Raw genomic sequence first — 26,047 nt, 5'->3', positions numbered from 1 at the left:
GTAAACACAGTCAGAGTTTCTCTCTCATCTGGAAAGGCATATGATGAGCACGGTCAGGGTTCTTCTCTCATCTGGAAGGGCACATGGTGAACACAGCATCATCTGCTAGCTTCTTCTCCTGGCTTCCTGTTTCATGAAGCTCCCTGTGAGACATTTTCCTTCTTCATCTCCAAAGGTTGCTGGCTGGTGGACTCTGCTTCTCGTGGCTATGTTGTTCTGCTCTTCTCTCTCTGAATCTCTCATTCTCCAAAATGTTTCCTCTTTTATAGGACTCCCATAAACCAATCAAGACCCACCCAAATGGCTGGAGACATGTCATCACCTAATCCAGTTTAACAACCACTCTTGACTAAATCACATCATCCAGGGAGATGATCTGATTAGTTTCAAACATACAGTATTGAATAGGGATTATTCTACCTTTATGAAATGGGATTTTGATTAAAACATGGCTTTTCTAGGGGGCATATTTCCTTTCAAACCAGCACAGGGAGTGTCTTCTGCAATGAATGATGCTTAATCTAATCAATAGAAGGCTTTTTTTTTTTTTTTTAAAGGAAGGAAAGACAGAGAAGGAAGGAAGGATGGAAGGAAGGGAAACATTTTCTTGTTTTATTATATTTTGTTTGTTTGTTTGTTTTTTACATGGGCTGGGGCCGGGAATCGAACCGGGGTCCTCCGGCACGGCAGGCAAGCACTCTTGCCCGCTGAGCCACCGCGGCCCGCCCCAATAGAAGGCTTTTTAAGGAGGATTTAGAGTAGACACTCACTCTCTTCCTGCTTGGGCCGGCCAGCCTCTCCTGTGGATTTTGTCCAGATCCTCCATCAGAGTTGTCAGCTTCACAGCCTGCCCTCTGGATTTTGGACTCTATGTTCCCACGATTATGTGAGGCACTTTTATAAATTTTATATTTACAGATATTTCCTGTTGATTTTGTTTCTCTAGATAACCCTAACTAATACATCCCTAGTGAAGTTTATTCCTAGGAACTTGATTCTTATAGTTGCTATTTTTAATGGATTTTTTTCCTTAACTGACTCCTCAGTTACATCATTGTGTCTAGAGACATCACTGATTTTTGCACATTAATTTTATATCCCACCACCTTGTTGAATTTATTTATTAGCTCAAGTAACTTTGTTGTAGATTTCTCAGGACTTTCCAAGTATAGTATTGTGTCACCTGCAAATAATGAAAGTGTTATTACTTCCTTTCCAATTTGGATGCTTTTATTTCTTTTTTCTGCCTGATTGCTCTAGCTAGAACTTCTAGTACAATTTTGAATAATAGTTGTGACAGAGGGCACCCTTGTCTCATTTTACATCTTAGGGGAAAGCATTCAGTCCCTCTCCATTGAGTACGATGCTGCTATGGGTTTTTCATACATGTCCTTTATCATAATTGAGGAAGTTACCTTTGATTCTCATCTTTTGAAGTGTTTCTATCAGAAAAGGATGTTGAATTTTGTTGAGTGCTTTTTCAGCATTAATTGGGATGATCATGTGATTTTTCCCATTTGATTTTTTGATGTGCTGTGTTACATTAATTGATTTTCTTTATTGCATCCCTGGTATAAGCCCCACTTGGTCATGGTGTATAATTCATTTAATGTGCTATTGGATTGGATTTGCTAATATTTTGTTGAGAATTTTGGCATCTACGTCTTTAGGGAGATTGGCCTGTCGTTTTCCTTTCTTGGAGCATCTTTACCCAATTTTGGTATTAAAGTGATGTTAACTTCATAAAATGAGTTCAGTAGCATTTCTTTTTCCTCAATTTTTTTTGGAAAAGTTTCAGCAGGGTTCATGTTAGTTCTTTTTGGAATATTTGATAAAATTCCCCTGTGAAGCTATCTGACCCTGTAGAAAGGAAGATTTTTGATGTAGGAAGATTTTTGATGACTAATTAAATCTCTTTACCTGTGATCAGTTTGTGGAGATCTTCTACTTCTTTCTGAATCAGTTTAGCTTGTTTGTGTGCTTCCAGGAATTTGTTCATATCATCTCAGTTGTCTAATTTGTTGGCATATAGTTCTTCATAGTATCAGTTTATGATTTCCTTTGCTTCTTCAGGGTCTGTGGTAATGACCCCCTCTCTTTTCTGAATTTTTAAATTTGTATCCTCTCTTTTTTTGAGCCTTCCTAAAAATCAGTTTTATTGATTTTCTCAAACAATGAACTTGACGTTTTATTGGTTCTCTCTATTGTTCTTTTGTTCTCTCATTCATTTAACTCTGCTTTAATCTTTGTTATTTCTCTCCTTCTATTTGCTTTGGGGTTAGTTTGCTGTTCTTTCTCAATGTTCTAGTTTGCTAGCTGCTGGAATGCAATATACCAGAATCATAATGGCTTTTAAAAAGGAAAATTTAAAAGTTGCTAGTTTACAGTTCTAAGGCTTAGAAAATGTCCAATTAAAACAAGTCTATAAAAATGTCCCATCAAAGGCATCCAGGGAAAGATATCTTGGGTCAATAAGGCTGATGACATTCAGGGTTCCTCTCTCATCTGGAAAGGCAAGCAGTGAACACAGTCACAGTTTCTCTCTTGGCTGGAAAGGCACATGGCGAGCAAGGTGTCATCTGCTACTTTCTCTCCTGGCTTCCTGTTTCATGAAGCTCCCTGGGAGGTATTTTCCTTCTTCATCTCCAAAGGTCATTGGCTTGTGGGCTCTCTCCTTCTCATGGCTATGTCATTTTTCTCTGCTCTCTCTGAATCTCTCCCATTCTCCAAAATGTTTCCTCTTCTATAGGACTTCAGAAACTAATCAAGACCCACTCGAATGGGTGGAGACATGTTGTCACCTAATCCAGTTTAACAACCACTCTTGATTAAATCGCATCGCCAGGGAGATAATCTAATTACAGATTCAAACATACAGTATTGAATAGGGATTATTCTGCCTTTACAAAATGAGTTTTTGATTAAAACATGGCTTTTCTAGGGGACATACATCCTTTCAGACCAGCACACTCAAGTTTCTCCAGGTGAGCAGGTAAGTCCTCGTTTTTGCTATCTTGTTTTTTAATATAGGCATTTAGGGCAATAAATTTCTCTTTCAGGACAGCCTTTACTGTCTCCCATAAATTCTGATATGTTGTATTCTCATTGTTCTTCTTCTCCAGATAGCTACTGATTTTCTAGCAATTTCTTCTTTGATCCACTAGTTGTTTAAGAGTGAACTATTTAATCTCCAAATATTTGTGAATGTTCTCATTCTTTGATGGTTATTGATACCCAGCTTCATTCCATTGTGATCAGAGAAGGTGCTTTGAATAATTTTGATGTTCTTAAATTTATAAAAACCTGTTTAGTGCCCCAGAATATGACCTATCCTGGAGAATATTCCATAAACACTAGAGAAGACTATGCATGCTGGTGTTTTGGGGTGTAGTGTCTATATATGTATGTTAGGTCTAATTCATTTATCATGGTGTTTAACTGTTCTATTTCCTTGTTGTTCCTCTGTCTGGTTCTAACTATAGAGGAGAGTGGTATATTGAAGTCTCTTACTGTTATTGTTGAATTGCCTGTCATGCTCTTCAGTTTCTCCAATGTCTGTCTTGTGTGCATTGGATCTCCTTGATTGGGAGCATAAGCATTTATGATTGTTATTTCTTCTCAGTGAATTGTCCCTTTTATTAATATATAGTGTCCTTCTTTGTCTCTTATGAGGTCTTTACATTTAACATCTATTTTATCTGATATTAGTATAGCTACTGCTTTCTTTTGTTTACAACTTGTGTGGAGCATCTTTTTCCATCTTTTCACTTTCAATCTATGTGTACCCTTGTGTCTAAGATGAGTCTCTTGTAAGCAGCATATTTCTTAATCCATTCTGACAATCTGTATCTTTTAATTGTTAAATTTAGTCTATTAACATACAAAGTTATTACTGAAAAGGTATTTTTTGAATCCACCATCTTATCCTTTGGATTTTGTTTGCCAGATCTATATATTCTTTTCCCTTGATCTCTTTTTGTCCTCTAAGTTACCCTTACTGGTACTCTTCAATTCTGTGCCTTCTGCTAGACCTCCCTCTCCTGTCTTTCTTTCTTTTTTTTTTTTGAATTGGAAGGACTCCCTTTAGTATTTTTTGAAGGGCTAGTCTCTTGCTGACAAATTCTTTCATTTCTACTATATATTTTGCATTATGGAGTTTGTGTTTGTGCTTTGGTTTTCTATTTCTTACTTAAAGAACAATTAGAATACTTAAGTATAGTCTTTAGTAGACAACCCACAATCATTTAAATTGAGTACATAATGTTTTCTATAATAGGTGGGAATACAAAACCGCAAAATTTATTTTGCACCGGCCCCTCAATATAATATCAACACTATTTTAATATCATAGTATAAAGAGTCAACTGAATTAAGCTTGCAGATGACTTTTGTCTAAGTACTTCCCATAGCATGTCCAGAGTAGAGTAATAAAGTTATTTTTACTTAGGTATTTTTCATTTCCAAAGAAAATTGACTCCCAAATATCACAGTCAGTATTACCAGTCTGACCTGCCTACTACATCCCATTGGTGTGATCACAAATTAGTTTGAGTTTAGTGTTTATCCTTTCATTTCACTAAATTAGGAATACAGCATTTATAGAAGAAATAAGCACCAGTCATACAACCACCCAAGGGTGAATATCTCTCTTCAATTAGCCGGTTGCAAGCTCAGACAGAAAACCCCAAGATGTGAACAAAGTCTTATTCCAATTCTTCATCAAAAGGTTCTGGTTGTGAGTGTCAAGCATCTTCCAATGCAGGTCCCCAATCCAATCGCCAGTAGATGGGAGAGCAACAGAGATAGAAGGAAAAACCTTTAAAAGTTCTGCTGATAAAATGCTCCCTTTTTTCAACACACTTTTGTTTCTCATACTGAGAGTGGCCTTGGATGTTTGAAGAGGAATTCCTTGAGGAGGTGGAAGGGAGATTGGGTATTTTTTGGCCAAACAGACCAATCACATATTTGAGTTTTTCTCCAAGATACTTTCAACTTCTTTTCTTGTCTTAATATGATCTTGCTCAGATAGAGTTGTTTTACTCCCCAATACTTTCGGTATCTGTTTCAGAAGTTCTATGAGCATCTTGGGGTATCTGTGGCCGAGATGGGCTGTCACAGTGTGAACTCTTGGAGCTGCTTTGGCTGGATTCATGCTGGGTGTCCAGCAGTATTTTTTCCACCCAAGAGCCTGCAAGTTCTCCTTCATTTGTCCAGAGCCCCTCCTCTGCAATAAGGTGCCTTCTAGGTCTTAGAGGACAGTGTTTCCACCTCGACCCCACCCCTGGAGTCGCAAACTAGACGTTTTATTTTAGCCTGTTCTCCCAATCTTGTATTTTAATTGAAACGTTTACATTGAAGGCAATTGCTAGTTAAAATTTGCATTTAAAACTACCATGAACATGTTCTGCCTGTTTTATATTGCGTTCCCTCTTTTTCTTTCTTTTGGATCAATTTCCCATAATTCCATTAGTTTTATTTTTCTATTACTTTAGTGCTTGTCCTACAATTTTTTTACATGAATGTATTATCAAAGTTAACAATTATCAGTACTTTCACTCTCCCCTCAAAACACAGCAAGAGCTTAATACATTTAACTCCATTTATCCTATTCCAGATTTATATACCTCTATAGTCTTGTATTTTAATTCTATCAGTACCTATATTTAAATCCCAAAATGCATTAACATTAATTTTATATAGTCACTTATATTAACCATACATTTGTTATGGTTTTGATTTTTATTCCTTCCTGCAACTCTGACCTTCCATCTGGTGTTTTTTCCCCTTCTGCTTGTAGAACATTTAAAATTTTCCAATAGTTTTATTGGATATAGAATTCTATGTGGCATAGTAATGTTTGTATTTTTCAAACACCTTAGCAATATCATTCAATATATTCTAGTTTCCATCATTGCTGTTTAGAACGGAGTCTATCAAATCTTTGAAGGTAAGCTGTCTTTTTCTCTGGCTTCTTTAAAGATATTATCATTGTGTTTTGTTTCTGTGGTTCCCTTTTGGTAGACTGGAGTATGAATTCATGTGAATGTATTCCAGCTTGCATTTATTCATATTTATTGATCTTTGGATCAATACCTTCAACATTTAAAAAAATTATCAATCACTATTTTATTAATTCTTCCGTGTTTTCTTTCACTCAAGCAAAGAAACTATTCATCAGTTTAAAAATCCATTAATTTTGCTTGGCACATGATTGTAAATACAATATTCATTTATTCAGATAATTGGAATTATAAGATATTAAAAATTGACTACAGCAGAATTTATCCTTAATTCCCAGTATTCTTTAGATGATTGTACAAAAAAAATCCACAGCAAAGCTTATTTTATCCATTCATCAGTTCTTTGTTACTCCTAAATTTCTCTAAAAATATTGTTTGATAAAAACAGTAGGATTCTATTCAAATATGACTTGAGAACTTTATTCAAATTTATCAATGCTGTGTCACCAATATCATTTATTGGTGGTATTTTTTCTGAAGAAAAAATAAAGCTTTTATTCCTGGTTTACTTTTTTGAAGTTATGCTACACATTGAGTCAGCATGCAGAAATTATCAAATAGAAATTTTTGATATACATGATTAAAAAATACAAAATATATTTGATTTTGATGCAAAGACAAAAATATAGTCATCTTATTTTAAATCAATGCTAACATGATCACATATTAGCTGTCATTTAAAGGAATTGCTTCTTATCACTCTCTAAGCTCATGCTTTTTTAGATGAAGTTTTATCTAATGTCTTTTCTAAAATATAAATATATTCAACATAGAAACTATTTGTAAGCCATGAATAAATACACATGCCATGAAAAACCCTTAGTGTAAAACTGAAAATGGCTCAAACTTTGTGAATAGGTGGGGCATGGAAACTTTACTGTAAATCAATCCAAATAGATAGGCATTATTGGCTTTATTTCATAAAAGCATTACAGTACTTAACCTAAGGTTATTGTTTATGACCAGTTTGATATGCTGAGAAGTGTATTTTGTACTATTCACCAATCTATATATTTTGTTTATGTCCTAAGAAGTCTATTATAATTCTACCCACATTTTGAAAAATACGTTAATTAAATTATAACTTGAAACTGCCACTGAAATGTTTTTAAAAGTCTTAAAATTACCAGCTAAATATTACAAAATTTCAAAATGTATGTTCTCAATCAGTATATTTGAGCTAATATAGTAATTGTTGATATAAATAATAATGTAGATATAATCAATCCAACACATCATAGTTAATGATGACTCCTATCTGTGAGAGTTCTTAATAGATATTTTAATGCCTTAGCAGATAAAATCATGTTTAGCATAGAGATTACCCAAATATGTCTAACATTTTTAGTCTTCCATACTACCAATAAATATGAAATCCTTGCCAAGTCTATTGTAGCTACATGGCCAATATATAGAGGTATAACTATACCTCTTGCTCCCAAAATACATAGATAAGAATAAGACCCATGATCAAGACAGAAAAAACAAGCAGAAAAAAAAAAAAAGAATGGTTCTATTGTCAAAAAGGAGGTATGCAGGAATGTAAAAAGCATATCAATTTTTGGTTTCTAAAAAAGGTATTCTGAATCACAGTTGGCTACAACTCATTTAAAATATCTCAGATTTTGACCTGCTCAGTAATTAACAAGATCTGTCACAATCATCTGTTTTTCAGAGGAAATGTGTAGATAAATTTGGTGGATAAGATATAGATCAATTATGTAACAATTTTTCTGAAATCTGCTGACAGCATTTGTTGTTCTTTGTGAGGGGAGCTATACTTCTGAAACTGTGATTACATCTTTTATAACAGTATCTGAAATTCATACACCTTCATTTTCTGGTGGTTCATGGGCTTGTTCATCATCACCTTTATGTGTCCTGGGTATCATAGTAGAATCGTTCTTTGTAATCTGAATTTTCCTGCCATGGTCTATAATCACTTCCTGATTAAAGTTCTGTACAATGTAAATAGCCATTTCAGTTTCTTTATGAAATGTTTCAGTTCCCAAGTCTTCAGATTTATATTTTATACCATTTTTTAAAGGCAAATCCTTATTTTCTGGTAGCTACTCTCTTGTTGGTGTATTTTCTTTCTATTGCTGTCCTCTGATTGTTATGTGTCCTTGGGACTGAATTCAGTGGGAATCTGTACTTTTGACGCAATATGTTTCCTAGGATTTTTTAATGAGACTAATGACATTGAAGTAGATCTTTCTTTATGTCCTAATACAATCTTAGCATCATCCACATTAAGATCCTCCTTCATGGTAAGTATCATAGATTTCCTACAACTTTTTCATATTCAGTGAGATATAACAAAAGATAGTACTGATATCCAGGTTTGAAATGATGATATTACCACAAACTATGTGGAAAAATGAACTTTCATGAAGTACCTATTTCCTAACATTTTTGTGTCCTCTGTGTTTCCTAACATTTTTGTGTCCTCTCTTTGCACAAGACTCTTGATGCCATTGTTCTTGCTGCTGGGGCTGACACTGCCAGAGCTACTGCTGTATCTGTCACCTTTGGTTTTCTTGGATGGAGCTATAATCACCACCAGTGCACAGTAAGGAATATGAGGGATGCCTCAGGGAAACCTAGAAATAAACACAGTCATGGGTATAATAATTGTATCTTCATCTTTTGTTTCTGCCTCATTCTTTCCTTCCTTTACTTCTGGAATTCCAGTTAAATGCATGTTATTCTTTCTCAATGTATCCTTTATGTCCCTTACCCTTGTTCTGTATTTTCTGTCTTTTTTTGTGTCTATATGCTTCCTCATGGATAGTTTCTTCTGATACATCTACCAGTTCTCCAATTATTTCTTCAACTGTATCTAATCTGCCAATGCACTCACCTAATAAATCCTTTGGTTATTATAATTTTTAGTTTGGAAAGTCCTTTTCCCTCCCCAATTTTCTGATTCAGCTTTTGTAATTTCTCATTTCTGTATAAAAATTCCAAAATCTCTTATATCTTCTTGACTTTTTATGCATATTTCCAACATCTGGAATTAATGTTATCTGCTTTCTCTCATTTCTGCTGATTCTCACTCATGGTGTTCTTTCTCTCTAGGTGCTTGGCTCCTGTTGATTGTTGTTGAACGTTTTATTTTTATGTTATTTATTAAAATAATTTGAGACTAAGAAGATACTATCTTCCTCCATAGAAGATTTGTACTTGTTTATGTCTGGATTCTGGGAATGAGAGTAATCTAGGACCATTTTAATCCCAGTTCAAGACTTGAGTTTTCTCATTTACGCTGAATAAGTCAGGTTGTAGTCTGTTCAAGATTTCTTTGTTTGTTTGTTTTTTACTATTGATATACCCTTACTTCCAGGGTGCAGGCCTCCTAGTACTTAGCCCAAAGCAATGGATGGTTTTCACAGATCAACTCCAGTTTTTGCTAAATAGCTCCATGAGGTAACCAAATATTTGCTTAGACCCTTCATTGCCCTTTCAGGGAAGTAAATGCCTTGAAGACCAAAGTTACCTAAGTGTGTGGCTTAAATTTTAAAGTTTCTATCCTCTCTGTGGCCCAGTAATTTCTCTCTATATTATTAGCTATTTAATATTTTAAGAAAGAGCTAAATATATATCTGATTGCTTTTCCAGTGGAAATATTGGTCCATTTTCCTAGCTTCCATTACTGGAGGTAAAAGATCCAGATTTATTTTCTATCACAAAAAGGCTAACCTTATTTTAAATTTGAATAAATATGCTAATAAGCATTCCCATGACAAGTACCTACTTCAGAATTCTAATTCTAAAATAGATAGCTAGATAAAGCATGGAGACTTGCCATAAATTTTTAGCTTAGATGAAAAAAAAAGGTGGTAGTGGCTTCAACTTCTTATAATGTTTACTTTGATTTTTTTCACAGGATCTACCTAGAGAAGCAGTGGAGTTTTGATGAGTTGGTGAATAGAATAGGTATTACTGGTAAATACAGATTTGTATTGCTATTGCAATCATATTTTGTATTTTTTTTCTGAATTCAGAATAACCCAGAACAGGTTAAATATTTCCATTAATACTGCTTTGATTTTTCTATATAAGGAAAATGCTTAAGACAAGGAAAAACACAAAGCCCTCATTTGGATGTCTGGTGTCTTGGGTAAAGGAGGCATCAATGGCACTCACATTTTGAACTGCCCTTTTGTTCTATGCTCTTTGTTTCATAGCTAGCCACCAAAGTACAAATGATGATCTGTGAGAGGTGTGTTCTACCCTATTTCATGCTAAATTTAGAGAAGGACAATTGTGAAGGGAGAGGTGGGAAAAGAAAAACTTCAACATGACACTTTAACTGGAAGAAAGTTCTTAGGCACATCAGTTTTCGGAAGGAGTGCACATGGGAGTTATAGAAATAGAAATTGATTCCTTAAAAACTATTCACATCATTGCTGCTAATGAGTATGGGATTTCTTTCTGGGGTGAGCAAAATGTCCTAAAATTAGATTGTGGTGATGGTTGCACGACTCTGAATATCCTAAAAATCTTCTTAATTGTACACTTTAAACAGATGAAGTTTTTGGTATGTAAATTATACCTCAATAAGGCTGTTAAAATATTTGTATCTTTGCATCCCTTGAAAAATTTTCAAGTACCCTAATTTAAATATCATGGGTTCAGAGACTATAAAAATCAATATAGCAAAATGATTAAGAACGTAATCCTGAAACTCAAAAATATATATGTTTTAATTTGGATTTTATACTTACTATCTGTGTGATCAAGGGCCAGTTTACTTAATATCACCAGGCATCAGATTTTTCATATAATATGGGAATAACAATACTCTTTATCTAGAAGTAGAGACTGAAACAGGAATGTTGTTCAAGTAATAGAATGTGGGAATGCCCTCAGTTGAAGGGTATTGAGGAGAATAGGATAGAACAAGTGAAAGAAGCTGGTGAGAATGTGGTCTCAGCTGGAAACTGGATTCAGTCTTTGTATGTAACAGTGTATACAAAGTCTGAGAAATACAGGGTAAGAGGGCCGAGTTCTCCAGGCAGGTGACTGTCAGCCTTTAGTGGCCATCACTTTCTACACCTGGGGAATAGTGTTCTTCTCAGCAAAAGATGGAACAGCACCAGCACCTACTACTAACCCCTCCAGCATAGTACTATTGTAGGATAAGATAACACCATTGTGGTAGTTAGGTTCAGGTGTCAACTTGGCTAGGTGAAGGTGTCTAGTTCTATTCCTATGGACATGAGCCAATGGCATGCAAACCTCATCTGTTGCTAATTACATGTGCAGTAGGCTAGGAGGCATGCTTGCTGCGATGAATGATGTTTGATTTAATTGGCTGGTGCTCACATGAGAGAGCTCAATGTAGCACAGGCCAAGCAGCTCAGCATACGTCATCTCAGCACTTGCAGCTCAGCTCAGGCCTTTGGAGATACAGAAAGGAATGACCCCAGGGAAAGTTGCTGGAACCCAGAGGCCTGGAGAGAAGGCCAGCAGAGATCTCCCTGTGCCTTCCCACATAAGAAAGAACCTCAGATGAAAGTTAGCTGCCTTTCCTCTGAAGAACTATACATTAACTAAATAAATTCCCTTTTATTAAAAGCCAATCCATCTCTGGCGTGTTGCACTCTGGCAGCTAGCAAACTAGAAAATCATACGATGAAGTATACAATGAATCTAAAGGTTCATGGAGTGCCTGGCATATAGAAAGCCCTTTAGAAATGATAGGTATTGCTTTTATGATTAAAGGCATAAAATATCAAATAGAAAGAAAACAAAATAAACTAAGGATAAATATTGTGTATCACCATCCAATAAGAAAATCTTACTGTACATGTTGGCTCCTCATCAAATGTAAATGAGTGATTTATTGAGCATCCTTCATGAAGAGGTGGTAAAGGAGTAACTTTCAGTGGACTTGTCCAACCTGAAAATAAAAAATGTTACAGCTTTTTATTAAAAATTTAATATAGAGAACTTCATCAAAAATATTTCCTAATAGAAAGCAAAATTGGCATTATTTGATTTTTTAAAAAAATCTTATGTTTTTTTTGGGGGGGTGCATAATCTGGGAATTGAACCTGGGTCTCCTACACGGAAGGTGAGCATTCTACCACTTAATCACCCATGCACCCTGGTGTTAACTGATTTTACAATGGATTATCTAAAACATTGATCTCTGAGCAATGAAAAGAGAATAGCTGTGGAACTCACTTATTAGAATAATCATAACTGTGCAAACTATTTACTATTGAAAGATGTTTTATTGGGCACTATGAATCTGTGTGTGTGCATGTGGATGTGTTGGGGATGGTGATGACACCAAGAGAGTCTCTTTACTATTCAGATAGTACATCTAACAATAATTTAGAAGTCCTAAGACTTCTAGCAAATATAAAAGAAGACTTCAGAAATATTGACTACACCATTACTAGCAGTTGGTGAATATATAAAGATGAAAGACAGTGTTCCTGATTTTGGGGTGCTCATGAACCATTGGAACTTACAGGTAAATAGGTAATTCCAGTATGAGGTGGCAACACAATGATAGTTAAGCTCAGTGTTGTAGGACTTGAGAGATGTGGCACTTAATCCAGTCAGATTTTGAAGAGTTAGGTACATCATCCTGAAGATGAAATCTGATCTTTGAGATTAAGTTAGACTTAGATTAAAAAGGGAGAAGTGGGGGATAGGTATTCCAGAAAGGGAGACGGTATGTGGAAAGGTGTGCCTATCCTACAGGCATATCATGAAATGTACAAGGAATCACAAAGACTTGGTAAATGAACAAGAGAGGTCAGCTAGGACCAGGACCTGTAGGCCTTGTAGGCCATGCTTTACCTTAATCATGATGGATTGTTATTGAGGTAGTTTAGTCAGGCATGTCAATAACTTTGGAAAATCAGTCTGGTTTTGACTGAGGACTAATATAGGTAAGAAAAATGGTAGTACCCCTGTTAGTTTCCATATGGATCCTTTCTCCTACCCGATCAGGCCTTCTAACTTGGTGCTCCACTTCTTAGCTTTACCCCATGGATTGATACAACATAGAAAAAGGTGAGTTAAGTTACAATTTGATAGTTAGATGGACAGTACCGAGATTTTTGATCCATGGGGGAATGAGTTATGAGAGAGACTTGTAATGAACACAGGGTCTCCTTGGCCATCTTTGGATTCCAATATGGCGGAGCTCAACAACAGGCTCTAGCAGACCTTGAAGCTTAGCAGTGTAATTTACTTTCTTGCTTAACTAACAGTGTGATCCAGGTGAATTAATTGACTCTTCTGAACCTCGTTGTTCTCACCTTTAATGATTCAGTCAGAGTTTTAAAAACTAAAATGAATGTAAATTTTAAAAATTGGCAAAGTTTCTGGCATATACTTGCTCAACAAGTGATATTAATTATCAACTAGTATTTGCAGTCTTAGTATAGTGATAATCATTTAATTATGGTGATTATTCAGTCAATATTTGATGAGGAACCACAGGGCAGAATCTGCAAAGGGAACTGGCAAGGGCTGGTGTAGGAGTGGATTCAGAAGGGGAAGTCAGAGAAGTTCCAAGGATGAGAAAGTTTTGATGCACCACTGCTGAATTTGAAGACAGAGGGACTCAAGTAAGAAGGAATGTGGGTAGCCTCTAGGGGCAGAAGAGGCTCCTGGTTGACATTCAAGCAAGAACATGGGGACCTCAGATATAAGGAACTGGATTCTGGAAAGAGCCTGAAGGAGTTTGGTAGCCAATTCTTCCCCAGAGCCTCTAGATAAGAGCCCATACCTTGATTCCAGGATCGTGAGGAACTCGGCAGAAAACGATTCAAGTATACTCAGGTTTCTGACCTAAAAAACTGTGAGCAAATAAATGAGTGTTGTTTTAGACAGCTAGGTTTGTGGCAACTATTTACAGCTGCAATAGAAAGCTAATACAGAAGCAGAGGAGAGAAGCCAAGGCAAATGGGGACAGATGGTGCTAAAACTTGTGATCATTTCTGTTTTCAGAACAGTAAGGATAATTCTGTCTAAAACACAGCTGGCCAATGGAAAGCCTCCAGAATACTAATGCCAAAGGCATTAGAAAGGCAATCCATGGTACCCATCTTATTTGTAACTGTTTAAACAGCTATTTTGAAAAAGGAGGAAGCTTACAAAACAACAAAATTTAGATTTCTAGTTAGTGGAAAAAAGGAAGTAAAACAATGAATTACTGCCATGCACCTCAGGGTCACAACATTTCAATTTAAATATGATGATGTCCTTTCCTTCACCCTGTTTTGATATCTACTGCTGCTGAACAGACATCCAAAGCTTAGTTACTATCTCAAGATTCTGTAGTACATGGGGTGGTTTTGCTCAGATGGCTGAAAAGGTCTAAAATGGCCTCATTCGCACGGATGGCAAGTTAGTGTTGACTGTTAGCTGGGAGTTCAGCTTGATATGTCTTGGTACCATTTTTCTATCCTACTTTAGCAAATGGTGGCTGGGAGGAAGAATCCCAAGGGTGAGAATTGCAAGAACAGTTTCAGTGTTCAAGCACATATCAAGTCTCCACTTGCATCACGTTTCCTGATAGCTCATCGACCAAAGCCACCTCTGATGGTCAAGTCCAGCATCAATGTGGGATATAAAAAAAACCTCATTGTTTTTTGTACTTTTCTTCTCTTTATTTCTTTTAAGGCTCAGTTTTTGTTGTTTTATTATTTTTTATAGGCGCAACAACAGGCACACATGGGGAAGGGGGGAGTTTGGGGAAAAGGAAATTTCTGGGGGCCGTTTGTGGGGACCAGCTATCAAACACTTTTCGCTCATAACTGTCACATTTCATCATTTTTGTCAAGGTAAGCACTTTAGTTTTTATTTACATATTAGGAATTAAAGATGTTTAAAACTGTGGGCCATATTTTTATTGTGAGTGGGTTTTGAATGCAATACAAGAAACTATGTGGATTTGGTGTGCATATTAGTCATATATGTATAATGAGATTTATTATAGGAATCAGCTCACACAACCATGCAGATTGGCAAGTCCAAATTCCATAGGACAGGTCACAAGCTGGGAACTCCAGTGAAGGTTTCAATGAATTTCCCAGGAGATTTCAGGCTGGTTGAAATAGAAAGAAATTCTTTCTCACCTCTGAAATCATCAGGTTTTCCATTAAGGCCTTCAACTGATTTGATGAACCTTCTCTCATTGCTAAAGGCAATCTTCTTTGTTGATTGTAGATGCAATGAGTCATAGATGCAATCAACTGATGAATGATTTAAATCCCAGAATATCCTTATGATAATAATTGGCCAGTACTTGCTTGACCAACTGAACACCATAACCTGTCCAAGTTGACACAGGAACTTAGCCATCACATAGGGGTTTGCCCACTAACTCTGTCTCATAGACCCTGCTATTTTTACAGAAAATTCCAAAATATGATGCTTTTTAGGAACATAGAAACCATTTTATAAGTAGCAAGAGCCAAAGACTATGCTGTGTATCTTGTATTCTCCTTCTTGTGTTTTATGTCTTTGACTGGTTAGAAATAGCTTTTCATAACACTTAAAATACACTTTGTTAGTGATCTTCACTACACTGTATTTTAAAGATTTATCTCTCTAGAGTCAAGATGGTAATCTACTAAAAAGTATTAGAAAGTTACCAGGTGGGTTTACTTATGCCTGTGCACTCATCACACTATGAGTTATATTCACTTTATTATTATATTTTGTGATTGAGGAACAGAATCTACTTTTTAAAGTTAATTATCTTTATGGACTACTTTCACTTATTGTTGATCATTTTATTCTTCTATTTTAACATCTGGCACTTGTTCTTTAAGCAAACCTAATTTTTTAGAATTTTGGATAGATACAACACATAACAGACCTATTTTATTAAGTAAATGGACAGATACAATATCTAGAAATTGTATAACTACAACTTTTATCTTTTTGGCAATTTCCACATATTATAGCAGTCCAAAACCTGTTCCTTTTTACTTTTTACTTTACTGTTTTTGACATACAGTATTTACAGAAATCATTTAACACAACTGTGAATTTAAAAATGATAAAAATTTTGTCATATTTACCACATATTTTCTGCTTTTAAATAGATTTAAAGATTGATTGAAATCCACTCCAACTCTCCCCAGTCCCTTCCTCACCCTTCCTATCCAGTTAGTGTTTAGGTTTCCCATCCATAATTTTAAACATTTAGAATATGTGAGTGGGTTGTGTTATATATATATATATATATATATATATATATATATATATATATATATATATATATATATATACACACACACGTTCTAAATATAGTGTATATAATGTTCTTAAGATTTACAGAAATGGGGTGATAAAAGTGTATTCCTATACAATTATATTATTGAATCTAGCCATGCTGATACATGTTAACCAAGTTTATTTGAATTAATTGCTGTATGGTTTTCTAGTATATGAATAGAACATGACAAATGCATCTATTCATTTATTTTAAACATTTGGCTATTTTTGACTTTTTGCTTAGCAAGCAATGAATACTCAAAGAACATCCCTGAACACATAAATAAGATTTTCTCTAAAGTAAATACAAAGAAGAAGAAATATGGGACAAAGTAAACATGTACATTCAAATTAAGTAGACATTTACAAATTGTCTCAAAAGAAATTTTTCCAAACTGCACTGTCATCAGCAGTGAAAAAGTGTTCCAAGTCTTCTATTTTGTAACCGGCAATTGAATTGGAAATTATGAAAAATTTGCCATTTTATTAGTATGAAACTGTATTTTTTGCTTATTTTTCATTTTACTGTTTACTATTTTAATTTCTTTTTGTGAACACTCAGTTCATGTTCTTGCTCTGATTTCTTCTGGGCTGTCTTTTTCCTGTTGATTTATTATATATTCTAAATTATATATATTGTATATTCTGAATATTAATACTTTCTTAATTATAATTATGTTGCAAATATTTATACCAGTTATTGGATTGTTTATGACTATTTTTTGTAGTTTTAAATTTTGATGTGGTCTAAAAGGTATCAACTTTTTCCGTAATGTTTTACCTTTATAGAATAATATTTGTCTTCAATTCTTCACAAAGCTTTTAAGTTCTTTTGTATCTTTAAGTTTTTTAAAATTTGGAACATAATTATGCATTGTATAAAGTAAGGATCTAATATTATTTTACAGCATAGAGATGGAAGATCATTTTTGCAACAAATGATGAGTAGCCCATCTTGCTTCACGAATTTTTAATAAAAGCATATCTAATACCAAGTTCTTTTGTGCTGTTCAATTGGTGGAACATTCCTGTACCTACAGAACACCATTTTTCTTTCTTTATCTGTAGAATTAGACCTAATATCTGACAGTTTAAGTTTCTTTCACCTCCTATTCTACTTCTTTAAAACTGTCTTAGTCTTGCCTCTTTACACTTCAACGTAAATTTGGGAATAAGCTTCTTGGATTCATTTTTTAAAAATTTGTTGATATTTTGAGAGGAAATGCATTGAATTTGTAGATGTTGAGTTTACCTACCTCAAATCAGGACATGTATCAAATATCTGTTTACTTTGCACACTTTTACATGTAGTGAACATTTACTTTGTACTTTTATTTTCATTCATTGCATTTAATGATTTTATCCATACAGTTCTTACAGCTCCTCGGTAAATTTTATTTCCTAAGTAACTTCTGTTCTTGCAAATGCTAAGAATGTGCTCTTCTAAAAATGACATCTTAGTCTAGTTGATTTTGACTGATCTATGGTCACACGTGATTTTGCCTTCTTTTGGATTGAGTTTTATTTATTAAACTCTTTTCATTTTTTCCCCTTTGCTAGACTGGGAATATCACTCTACAAAATTATTCTTTTAGTGATTATTCTAATATTTTACATTTAAACTTTTATCAACAAACGTAAAGTTTACCACTTTATCCACCACCCCAAACAATCAACTTATATGCTATTTGTTCAGTATTTTAGTTTAATATTGTTTCTTTTTTTTTCAGCCTGTAATAACTTAACATCTTTATTCCTGTTTTCACAGCCAACGTTTAGCATATTTAATGCATATTTTTCTCAAAATTCCTTTCTGCATTTAAAAAATTCCTTCTGGGATCATTATCACTCTGCCTGAAATAATTGTTTTAGAATTTCCATTAGTGAGAATGTATCAGTGATAACTGTCAGTCTTTATCTAAAAATAACTTTATTTTATTCTCTGTCTTGAAAGACCAAATTATTGTGCTTAGGATTCTATATTGGCAGTTCTTGTTTTTCAGCACATAGCATACATATCTGGCTTCTTAAATTGTTTGTAGTTAAGAATAAGTTATAAGCTTTTGAAAGTGTCTGTTCCTTCTCTCAAACTGATATTTTAAAAAGCATTTCTTGCATTATAACTGACAATAAGCTATACATATTTAGAGTGTAACACCTGGTAAGTTTGCTACGTGCATATTATACATGAAATCATCATTAAATATAATGGTAAACATATTTTTCCATGTAAAAAGATCTCCTTGTCCCTTTGTAATCCTTCCTTTCCAATGATACTGGCCGAATCTCACATTGCCAGTTATACTCATCTGCCTCCTGACATTTTAAATAGCAGTCATTTTCTATAATTTTGTATAAATGGAATCACACAGTTTGTTTTCTTTTAATCTGGTTCACTTTCAGTCAGCACAATTATTTTGAGATTCACCAATGTTATAATGCTCATTTTAATTTCAGTTTATCTACTTGTGGACATAGTGCAGTTTGGTTATACATTCACCTGTTGGTTAATATTTGGATTATTTCCAGTTTTAGACTATTTTATTCAAGTACAATTCTTTGTATGGACAAATATCTTTATTTCTCTTGAGTAAATACTAGGAGTAGAATGACTCAGTAATTGGTTAACTGTTTCAGAAAATGGGAAACTGTTAAGTCCCTCTACCATTTTACACTCCCATCAGGAGTGTATGGGAGTTCCAGTTGGTCCATATTCTCAGCAACAGCTGACATAGCAAGCTTTTTTTAAAAAATATTATAACCTTCTATATATCTTTTATAGTGCAGTGTCTTTTAAAATCTTTTGACCATTTTTCATGTTGAGTTGTTTGCTTTTTTATTAAATTTTGAGAATTTTTCATATATTCTGGAATCAAGTCATTTAGCAGATTGACATGCAAATATTTCCCACAAATCAGTGGTTTCTCTTTTTTTGGGCAAAAAAAATATTTTTTTAATTTTATACAGATGTTAAAGGTTTAAAATATTGACAATATTACTTTTACCTTGTATATCGATTTACCTTGGTTTTAAACAGGTTAATTTTTTTTTTTTTTTTTTTTTGGTTTGGAATCTCAGCTCTTGATGACTTTTTTTTTATTAATTAAAAAAAGAATTAACAAAACAATTAGAAATCATTCCATTCACATGTACAATCAGTAATTCTTAATAACATCACATAGTTGCATATTCATCATTTCTTAGTACATTTGCATCGATTTAGAAAAAGAAATAAAAAGACAACAGAATAAGAATTAAAACAATAATAGAAAGAAAAAAAAAAACAAAAAACCTATACCTCACATGCAGCTTCATTCAGTGTTTTAACATAATTGCATTACAATTGGGTAGTATTGTGCTATCCATTTCTGAGTTTTTATATCCAGTCCCGTTGTACAGTCTGTATCCCTTCAGCTCCAATTACCCCTTCTCTCTTTTTTTTTTTTTTTAATTAACGGAAAAAAAGAAATTAACCCAACATTTAGAAATCATATCATTCTACATATGCAATCAGTAATTCTTAACATCCTCACATAGATGCATGATAATCATTTCTTAGTACATTTGCATCGGTTTAGAAGAACTAGCAACATAACCGAAAGAGATATAGAATGTTAATATAGAGAAAAAAAATAAAAGTAATAATAGTAAAAACAAAACAAAACAAAACTAAACTAAACAAAAACCTATAGCTCAGATGCAGCTTCATTCAGTGTTTTAACATAATTACTTTACAATTAGGTATTATTGTGCTGTCCATTTTTGAGTTTTTGTATCTAGTCCTGTTACACCGTCTGTATCCCTTCAACTCCGATTGCCCATTATCTTACCCTGTTTCTACCTCCTTCTGGACTCTGCTACCAATGACATATTCCAAATTTATTCTCGAATGTCTGTTCACATCAGTGGGACCATACAGTATTTGTCCTTTAGTTTTTGGCTAGACTCACTCAGCATAATGTTCTCTAGGTCCATCCATGTTATTACATGCTTCATAAGTTTATCCCGTCTTAAAGCTGCATAGTATTCCATCGTATGTATATACCACAGTTTGTTTAGCCACTCTTCTGTTGATGGAGATTTCGGCTGTTTCCATCTCTTTGCAATTGTAAATAACGCTGCTATAAACATTGGTGTGCAAAGGTCCGTTTGTGTCTTTGCCCTTAAGTCCTTTGAGTAGATACCCAGCAATGGTATTGCTGGGTCGTATGGCAATTCTATATTCAGCTTTTTGAGGAACTGCCAAACTGCCTTCCACAGTGGTTGCACCATTTGACATTCCCACCAACAGTGGATAAGTGTGCCTCTTTCTCTGCATCCTCTCCAGCACTTGTCATTTTCTGTTTTGTTGATAATGGCCATTCTGGTGGGTGTGAGATGATATCTCATTGTGGTTTTGATTTGCATTTCTCTGATGGCCAGGGACATTGAGTATCTCTTCATGTGCCTTTTGGCCATTTGTATTTCCTCTTCTGATAGGTGTCTGTTCAAGTCTTTTTCCCATTTTGTAATTGGGTTGGCTGTCTTTTTGTTGTTGAGATGAACAATCTCTTTATAAATTCTGGATACTAGACCTTTATCTGATATATCATTTCCAAATATTGTCTCCCATTGTGTAGGCTGTCTTTCTACTTTCTTGGTGAAGTTCGTTGATGCTCAAAAGTGTTTAATTTTGAGGAGTTCCCATTTATTTATTTCCTTCTTCAGTGTTCTTGCTTTAGGTTTAAGGTCCATAAAACCGCCTCCAATTGTAAGATCCATAAGATATCTCCCAACATTTTCCTCTAACTGTTTTATGGTCTTAGACCTAATGTTTAGATCTTTGATCCATTTTGAGTTAACTTTTGTATAGGGTGTGAGAGATGGGTCTTCTTTCATTCTTTTGCATATGGATATCCAGTTCTCTAGGCACCATTTATTGAAGAGACTGTTCTGTCCCAGGTGAGTTGGCTTGACTGCCTTATCAAAGATCAAATGTCCATAGATGAGAGGGTCTATATCTGAGCACTCTATTCGATTCCATTGGTCGATATATCTATCTTTATGCCAATACCATGCTGTTTTGACCACTGTGGCTTCATAATATGCCTTAAAGTCAGGCAGTGCAAGACCTCCAGCTTTGTTTTTTTTCCTCAAGATGTTTTTAGCAATTTGGAGCACCCTGCCCTTCCAGATAAATTTACTTATTGGTTTTTCTATTTCTGAAAAATAAGTTGTTGGGATTTTGATTGGTATTGCATTGAATCTGTAGATCAATTTAGGTAGGATTGACATCTTAACTATATTTAGTCTTCCAATCCATGAACACGGTATGCCCTTCCATCTATTTAGGTCTTCTGTGATTTCTTTTAGCAGTTTTTTGTAGTTTTCTTTATATAGGTTTTTTGTCTCTTTAGTTAAATTATTCCTAGGCATTTTATTCTTTTAGTTGCAATTGTAAATGGGATTCGTTTCTTGATTTCCCCCTCAGCTTGTTCATTACTAGTGTATAGAAACGCTACAGATTTTTGAATGTTGATCTTGTAACCTGCTACTTTGCTGTACTCATTTATTAGCTCTAGTAGTTTTGTTGTGGATTTTTCCGGGTTTTCGACGTATAGTATCATATCATCTGCAAACAGTGATAGTTTTACTTCTTCCTTTCCAATTTTGATGCCTTGTATTTCTTTTTCTTGTCTAATTGCTCTGGCTAGAACCTCCAACACAATGTTGAATAATAGTGGTGATAGTGGACATCCTTGTCTTGTTCCTGATCTTAGGGGGAAAGTTTTCAATTTTTCCCCATTGAGGATGATATTAGCTGTGGGTTTTTCATATATTCCCTCTATCATTTTAAGGAAGTTCCCTTGTATTCCTATCCTTTGAAGTGTTTTCAACAGGAAAGGATGTTGAATCTTGTGAAATGCCTTCTCTGCATCAATTGAGATGATCATGTGATTTTTCTGCTTTGATTTGTTGATATGGTGTATTACATTAATTGATTTTCTTATGTTGAACCATCCTTGCATACCTGGGATGAATCCTCCTTGGTCATGATGTATAATTCTTTTAATGTGTTGTTGGATACGATTTGCTAGAATTTTATTGAGGATTTTTGCATCTGTATTCATTAGAGAGATTGGTCTGTAGTTTTCTTTTTTTGTAATATCTTTGCCTGGTTTTGGTATGAGGGTGATGTTGGCTTCATAGAATGAATTAGGTAGTTTTCCCTCTGCTTCAATTTTTTTGAAGAGTTTGAGGAGAGTTGGTACTAATTTTTTTCTGGAATGTGATAGAATTCAGATGTGAAGCCATCTGGTCCTGGATTTTTCTTTTTAGAAAGCTTTTGAATGACTAATTCAATTTCTTTACTTGTGATTGGTTTGTTGAGGTCATCTATGTCTTCTTGAGTCAAAGTTGGTTGTTCATGTCTTTCCAGGAACCCGTCCATTTCATCTAAATTGTTGTATTTATTAGCGTAAAGTTGTTCATAGTATCCTGTTATTACCTCCTTTATTTCTGTGAGGTCAGTAGTTATGTCTCCTCTTCCATTTCTGATCTTATTTATTTGCATCCTCTCTCTTCTTCTTTTTGTCAATCTTGCTAAGGGCCCATCAATCTTATTGATTTTCTCATAGAACCAACTTCTGGCATTATTGATTTTCTCTATTGTTTTCATGTTTTCAATTTCATTTATTTCTGCTCTGATCAATGTTATTTCTTTCCTTTTGCTTGCTTTGGGATTAGTTTGCTGTTCTTTCTCCAGTTCTTCCAAGTGAACAGTTAATTCCTGCATTTTTGCCTTTTCTTCTTTTCTGATATAGGCATTTAGGGCAATAAATTTCCCTCTTAGCACTGCCTTTGCTGCATCCCATAAGTTTTGATATGTTGTGTTTTCATTTTCATTTGCCTCGAGGCATTTGCTAATTTCTCTAGCAATTTCTTCTTTGACCCACTCATTGTTTAGGAGTGTGTTGTTGAGCCTCCACATATTTGTGAATTTTCTGGCACTCTGCCTATTATTGATTTCCAACTTCATTCCTTTATGATCCGAGAAAGTGTTGTGTATGATCTCAATCTTTTTAAATTTGTTAAGACTTGCTTTGTGACCCAGCATATGGTCTATCTTTGAGAATGATCCATGAACACTTGAGAAAAAGGTGTATCCTGCTGTTGTGGGATGTAATGTCCTATAAATGTCTGTTAAGTCTAGCTCCTTTATAGTAATATTCAGATTCTCTATTTCTTTATTGATCCTCTGTCTAGATGTTCTGCCCATTGATGAGAGTGGTGAATTGAAGTCTCCAACTATTATGGTATATGAGTCTATTTCCCTTTTCAGTGTTTGCAGTGTATTCCTCACGTATTTTGGGGCATTCTGGTTCGGTGCGTAAATATTTATGATTGTTATGTCTTCTTGTTTAATTGTTCCTTTTATTAGTATATAGTGTCCTTCTTTGTCTCTTTTAACTGTTTTACATTTGAAGTCTAATTTGTTGGATATTAGTATAGCCACTCCTGCTCTTTTCTGGTTGTTATTTGCATGAAATATCTTTTCCCAACCTTTCACTTTCAACCTATGTTTATTTTTGGGTCTAAGATGTGTTTCCTGTAGACAGCATATAGAAGGATCCTGTTTTTTAATCCATTCTGCCAATCTATGTCTTTTGATTGGGGAATTCAGTCCATTGACATTTAGTGTTATTACTGTTTGGATAATATTTTCCTCTACCATTTTGCCTTTTGTATTATATATATCATATCTGACTTTCCTTCTTTCTACACTCTTCTCCATACCTCTCTCTTCTGTCTTTTTGTATCTGACTCTAGTGCTCCCTTTAGTATTTCTTGCAGAGCTGGTCTCTTGGTCACAAATTCTCCCAGTGACTTTTTGTCTGAGAATGTTTTAATTTCTCCCTCATTTTTGAAGGACAATTTTGCTGGATATAGGAGTCTTGGTTGGCAGTTTTTCTCTTTTAGTAATTTAAATATATCATCCCACTGTCTTCTAGCTTCCATGGTTTCTGCTGAGAAATCTACACATAGTCTTATTGGGTTTCCCTTGTATGTGATGGATTGTTTTTCTCTTGCTGCTTTCAAGATCCTCTCTTTCTCTTTGACCTCTGACATTCTAACTAGTAAGTGTCTTGGAGAACGCCTATTTGGGTCTAATCTCTTTGGGGTGCACTGTACTTCTTGGATCTGTAATTTTAGGTCTTTCATAAGAGTTGGGAAATTTTCAGTGATAATTTCTTCCATTAGTTTTTCTCCTCCTTTTCCCTTCTCTTCTCCTTCTGGGACACCCACAACACGTATATTTTTTGTGGTTCATATTGTCCTTGAGTTCCCTGATACCCTGTTCAAATTTTTCCATTCTTTTCCTGATAGATTCTGTTTGTTTTTGGAATTCAGATGTTCCATCCTCCAAATCACTAATTCTATCTTCTGTCTCTTTGAATCTATCATTGTAGGTATCCATTGGTTTTTTCATCGTTTCTACTTTGTCCTTCACTTCCATAAGTTCTGTGATTTGTTTTTTCAGTTTTTCTATTTCTTCTTTATGTTCAGCCCATGTCCTCTTCATGTCCTCCCTCAATTTATTGATTTGGTTTTTGAAGAGGTTTTCCATTTCTGTTCGTATATTCAGCATTAGTTTTCTCAGCTCTTGTATCTCATTTGAACTATTGGTTTGTTCCTTTGACTGGGCCATATTCTCAATCTTCTGAGTGTGGACCATTATCTTCTGCTGCTGGTGTCTGGGCATTTAGTCATATTTCCCTGGGTGTCGGACCCAACAGGGTTGTAAGATTTTTCTGTGAAATCTCTGGGTTCTGTTTTTCTTATCCTGCCCAGTAGGTGGCGCTCGTGGCACACGTTTGTCTCAAGTGTTTGGAGTGGATCCCCCCCAGTCACCGATCTCCGCAGCCTGGGGATTTCCGATCCAATTCTCTTCGTTGGTTCAGGGGCCGCGCGTGGTGGGGGTGTCAGCCGCCGTGGCTTGAGGGGACCCGGTGGCTGGTCGCTGGCCGCAGCGGGCCCGGGGAATTCGCCACCGGACCAGGATGTCGCCCACAGGGGAGGGGCGTCGGTCAACGGCCGCCGCGGCCTGGGGAATTCCCCACCGGACCAGGAATCCGCCCACGGGGGAGGGGGGCACCGCGGCTTGGACAGCCCTCTGATCCGAGACTCGTAGCCGCAGACTCGAAGCCGAGACTCGAAGCCGCCCACAAAAGAGGGGCGCCGGCTGCCTCGGCTTGGGAAACTTGCCTCTCCGAGACTCTCAGCCGGCCCAGGAAGGAGGGAGGGAGTAGCTCTGACTGCCGCAGCTGCCGCTGCTCGGGAAATCGCGCGCTGCTCAGGGATCTCACCGCAGCCGAGTCTCGCAGTCAGACTAGCCAGTCCAGACTGGGGTACGCTGTGTCCATTCCCTGCCGTAGCCCCGGGAGCTGTTCTGCACTGTTTCAGTTCACCTAGTAGTTGCTTTGGAGGAGGAGGAACTAAGACGCACGTACCTTACTAAGCCGCCATCTTGGAACCTCCTCTCAATTCACTTTTATAAAAGGAATTTATTAAGTTACAAATTTACAGTTCTAAGGCCATAAAAATGTCCAGACTAAGGCATTCTGAGAAAGATACCTTCACTCAAAAGAGTGTTAATGATGTTTGGGGTTTCTCTGTCAACTGGGAAGGCACATGGCAATCTCTGCTAGCTTTCTTTCCCAGCTTCTCCTTTCAAGTACCTTCCCTGGGGGCATTTTCTTTCTGCATCTCCAAATGTATCTCTCTGTGTT

At 35.5% G+C, this 26,047-nt stretch overlaps 1 protein-coding gene and 1 pseudogene across 5 annotated transcripts in view; both read right to left on the bottom strand.

Moving 5' to 3' along the window:
• Nucleotides 1-26,047, bottom strand: part of SPMIP7 (sperm microtubule inner protein 7) — an 85,696-nt gene that overhangs the window by 45,778 nt on the left and 13,871 nt on the right. For all 5 annotated transcript variants that reach the window (XR_013158716.1, XR_013158715.1, XR_013158720.1 and 2 more), the window contains exon 3: nucleotides 11,831-11,928. Coding sequence is in view for 2 of the 5 variants with exons in the window: in XM_077118944.1 (XP_076975059.1) it covers nucleotides 11,831-11,928 (98 nt within the window). In the remaining 3 variants the exon portion in view is untranslated. The remainder of the gene's footprint in view (nucleotides 1-11,830; nucleotides 11,929-26,047) is intronic.
• Nucleotides 4,443-7,999, bottom strand: LOC143678440 (BCL2/adenovirus E1B 19 kDa protein-interacting protein 3 pseudogene; annotated as a pseudogene).

The sequence above is a fragment of the Tamandua tetradactyla genome, chromosome 1, assembly GCF_023851605.1.
Source record: "Tamandua tetradactyla isolate mTamTet1 chromosome 1, mTamTet1.pri, whole genome shotgun sequence".
NCBI lineage: Eukaryota > Metazoa > Chordata > Mammalia > Pilosa > Myrmecophagidae > Tamandua > Tamandua tetradactyla.
Note: the sequence above shows the minus strand (reverse complement) of the source record. Positions and strands in the feature narration are given on the sequence as shown.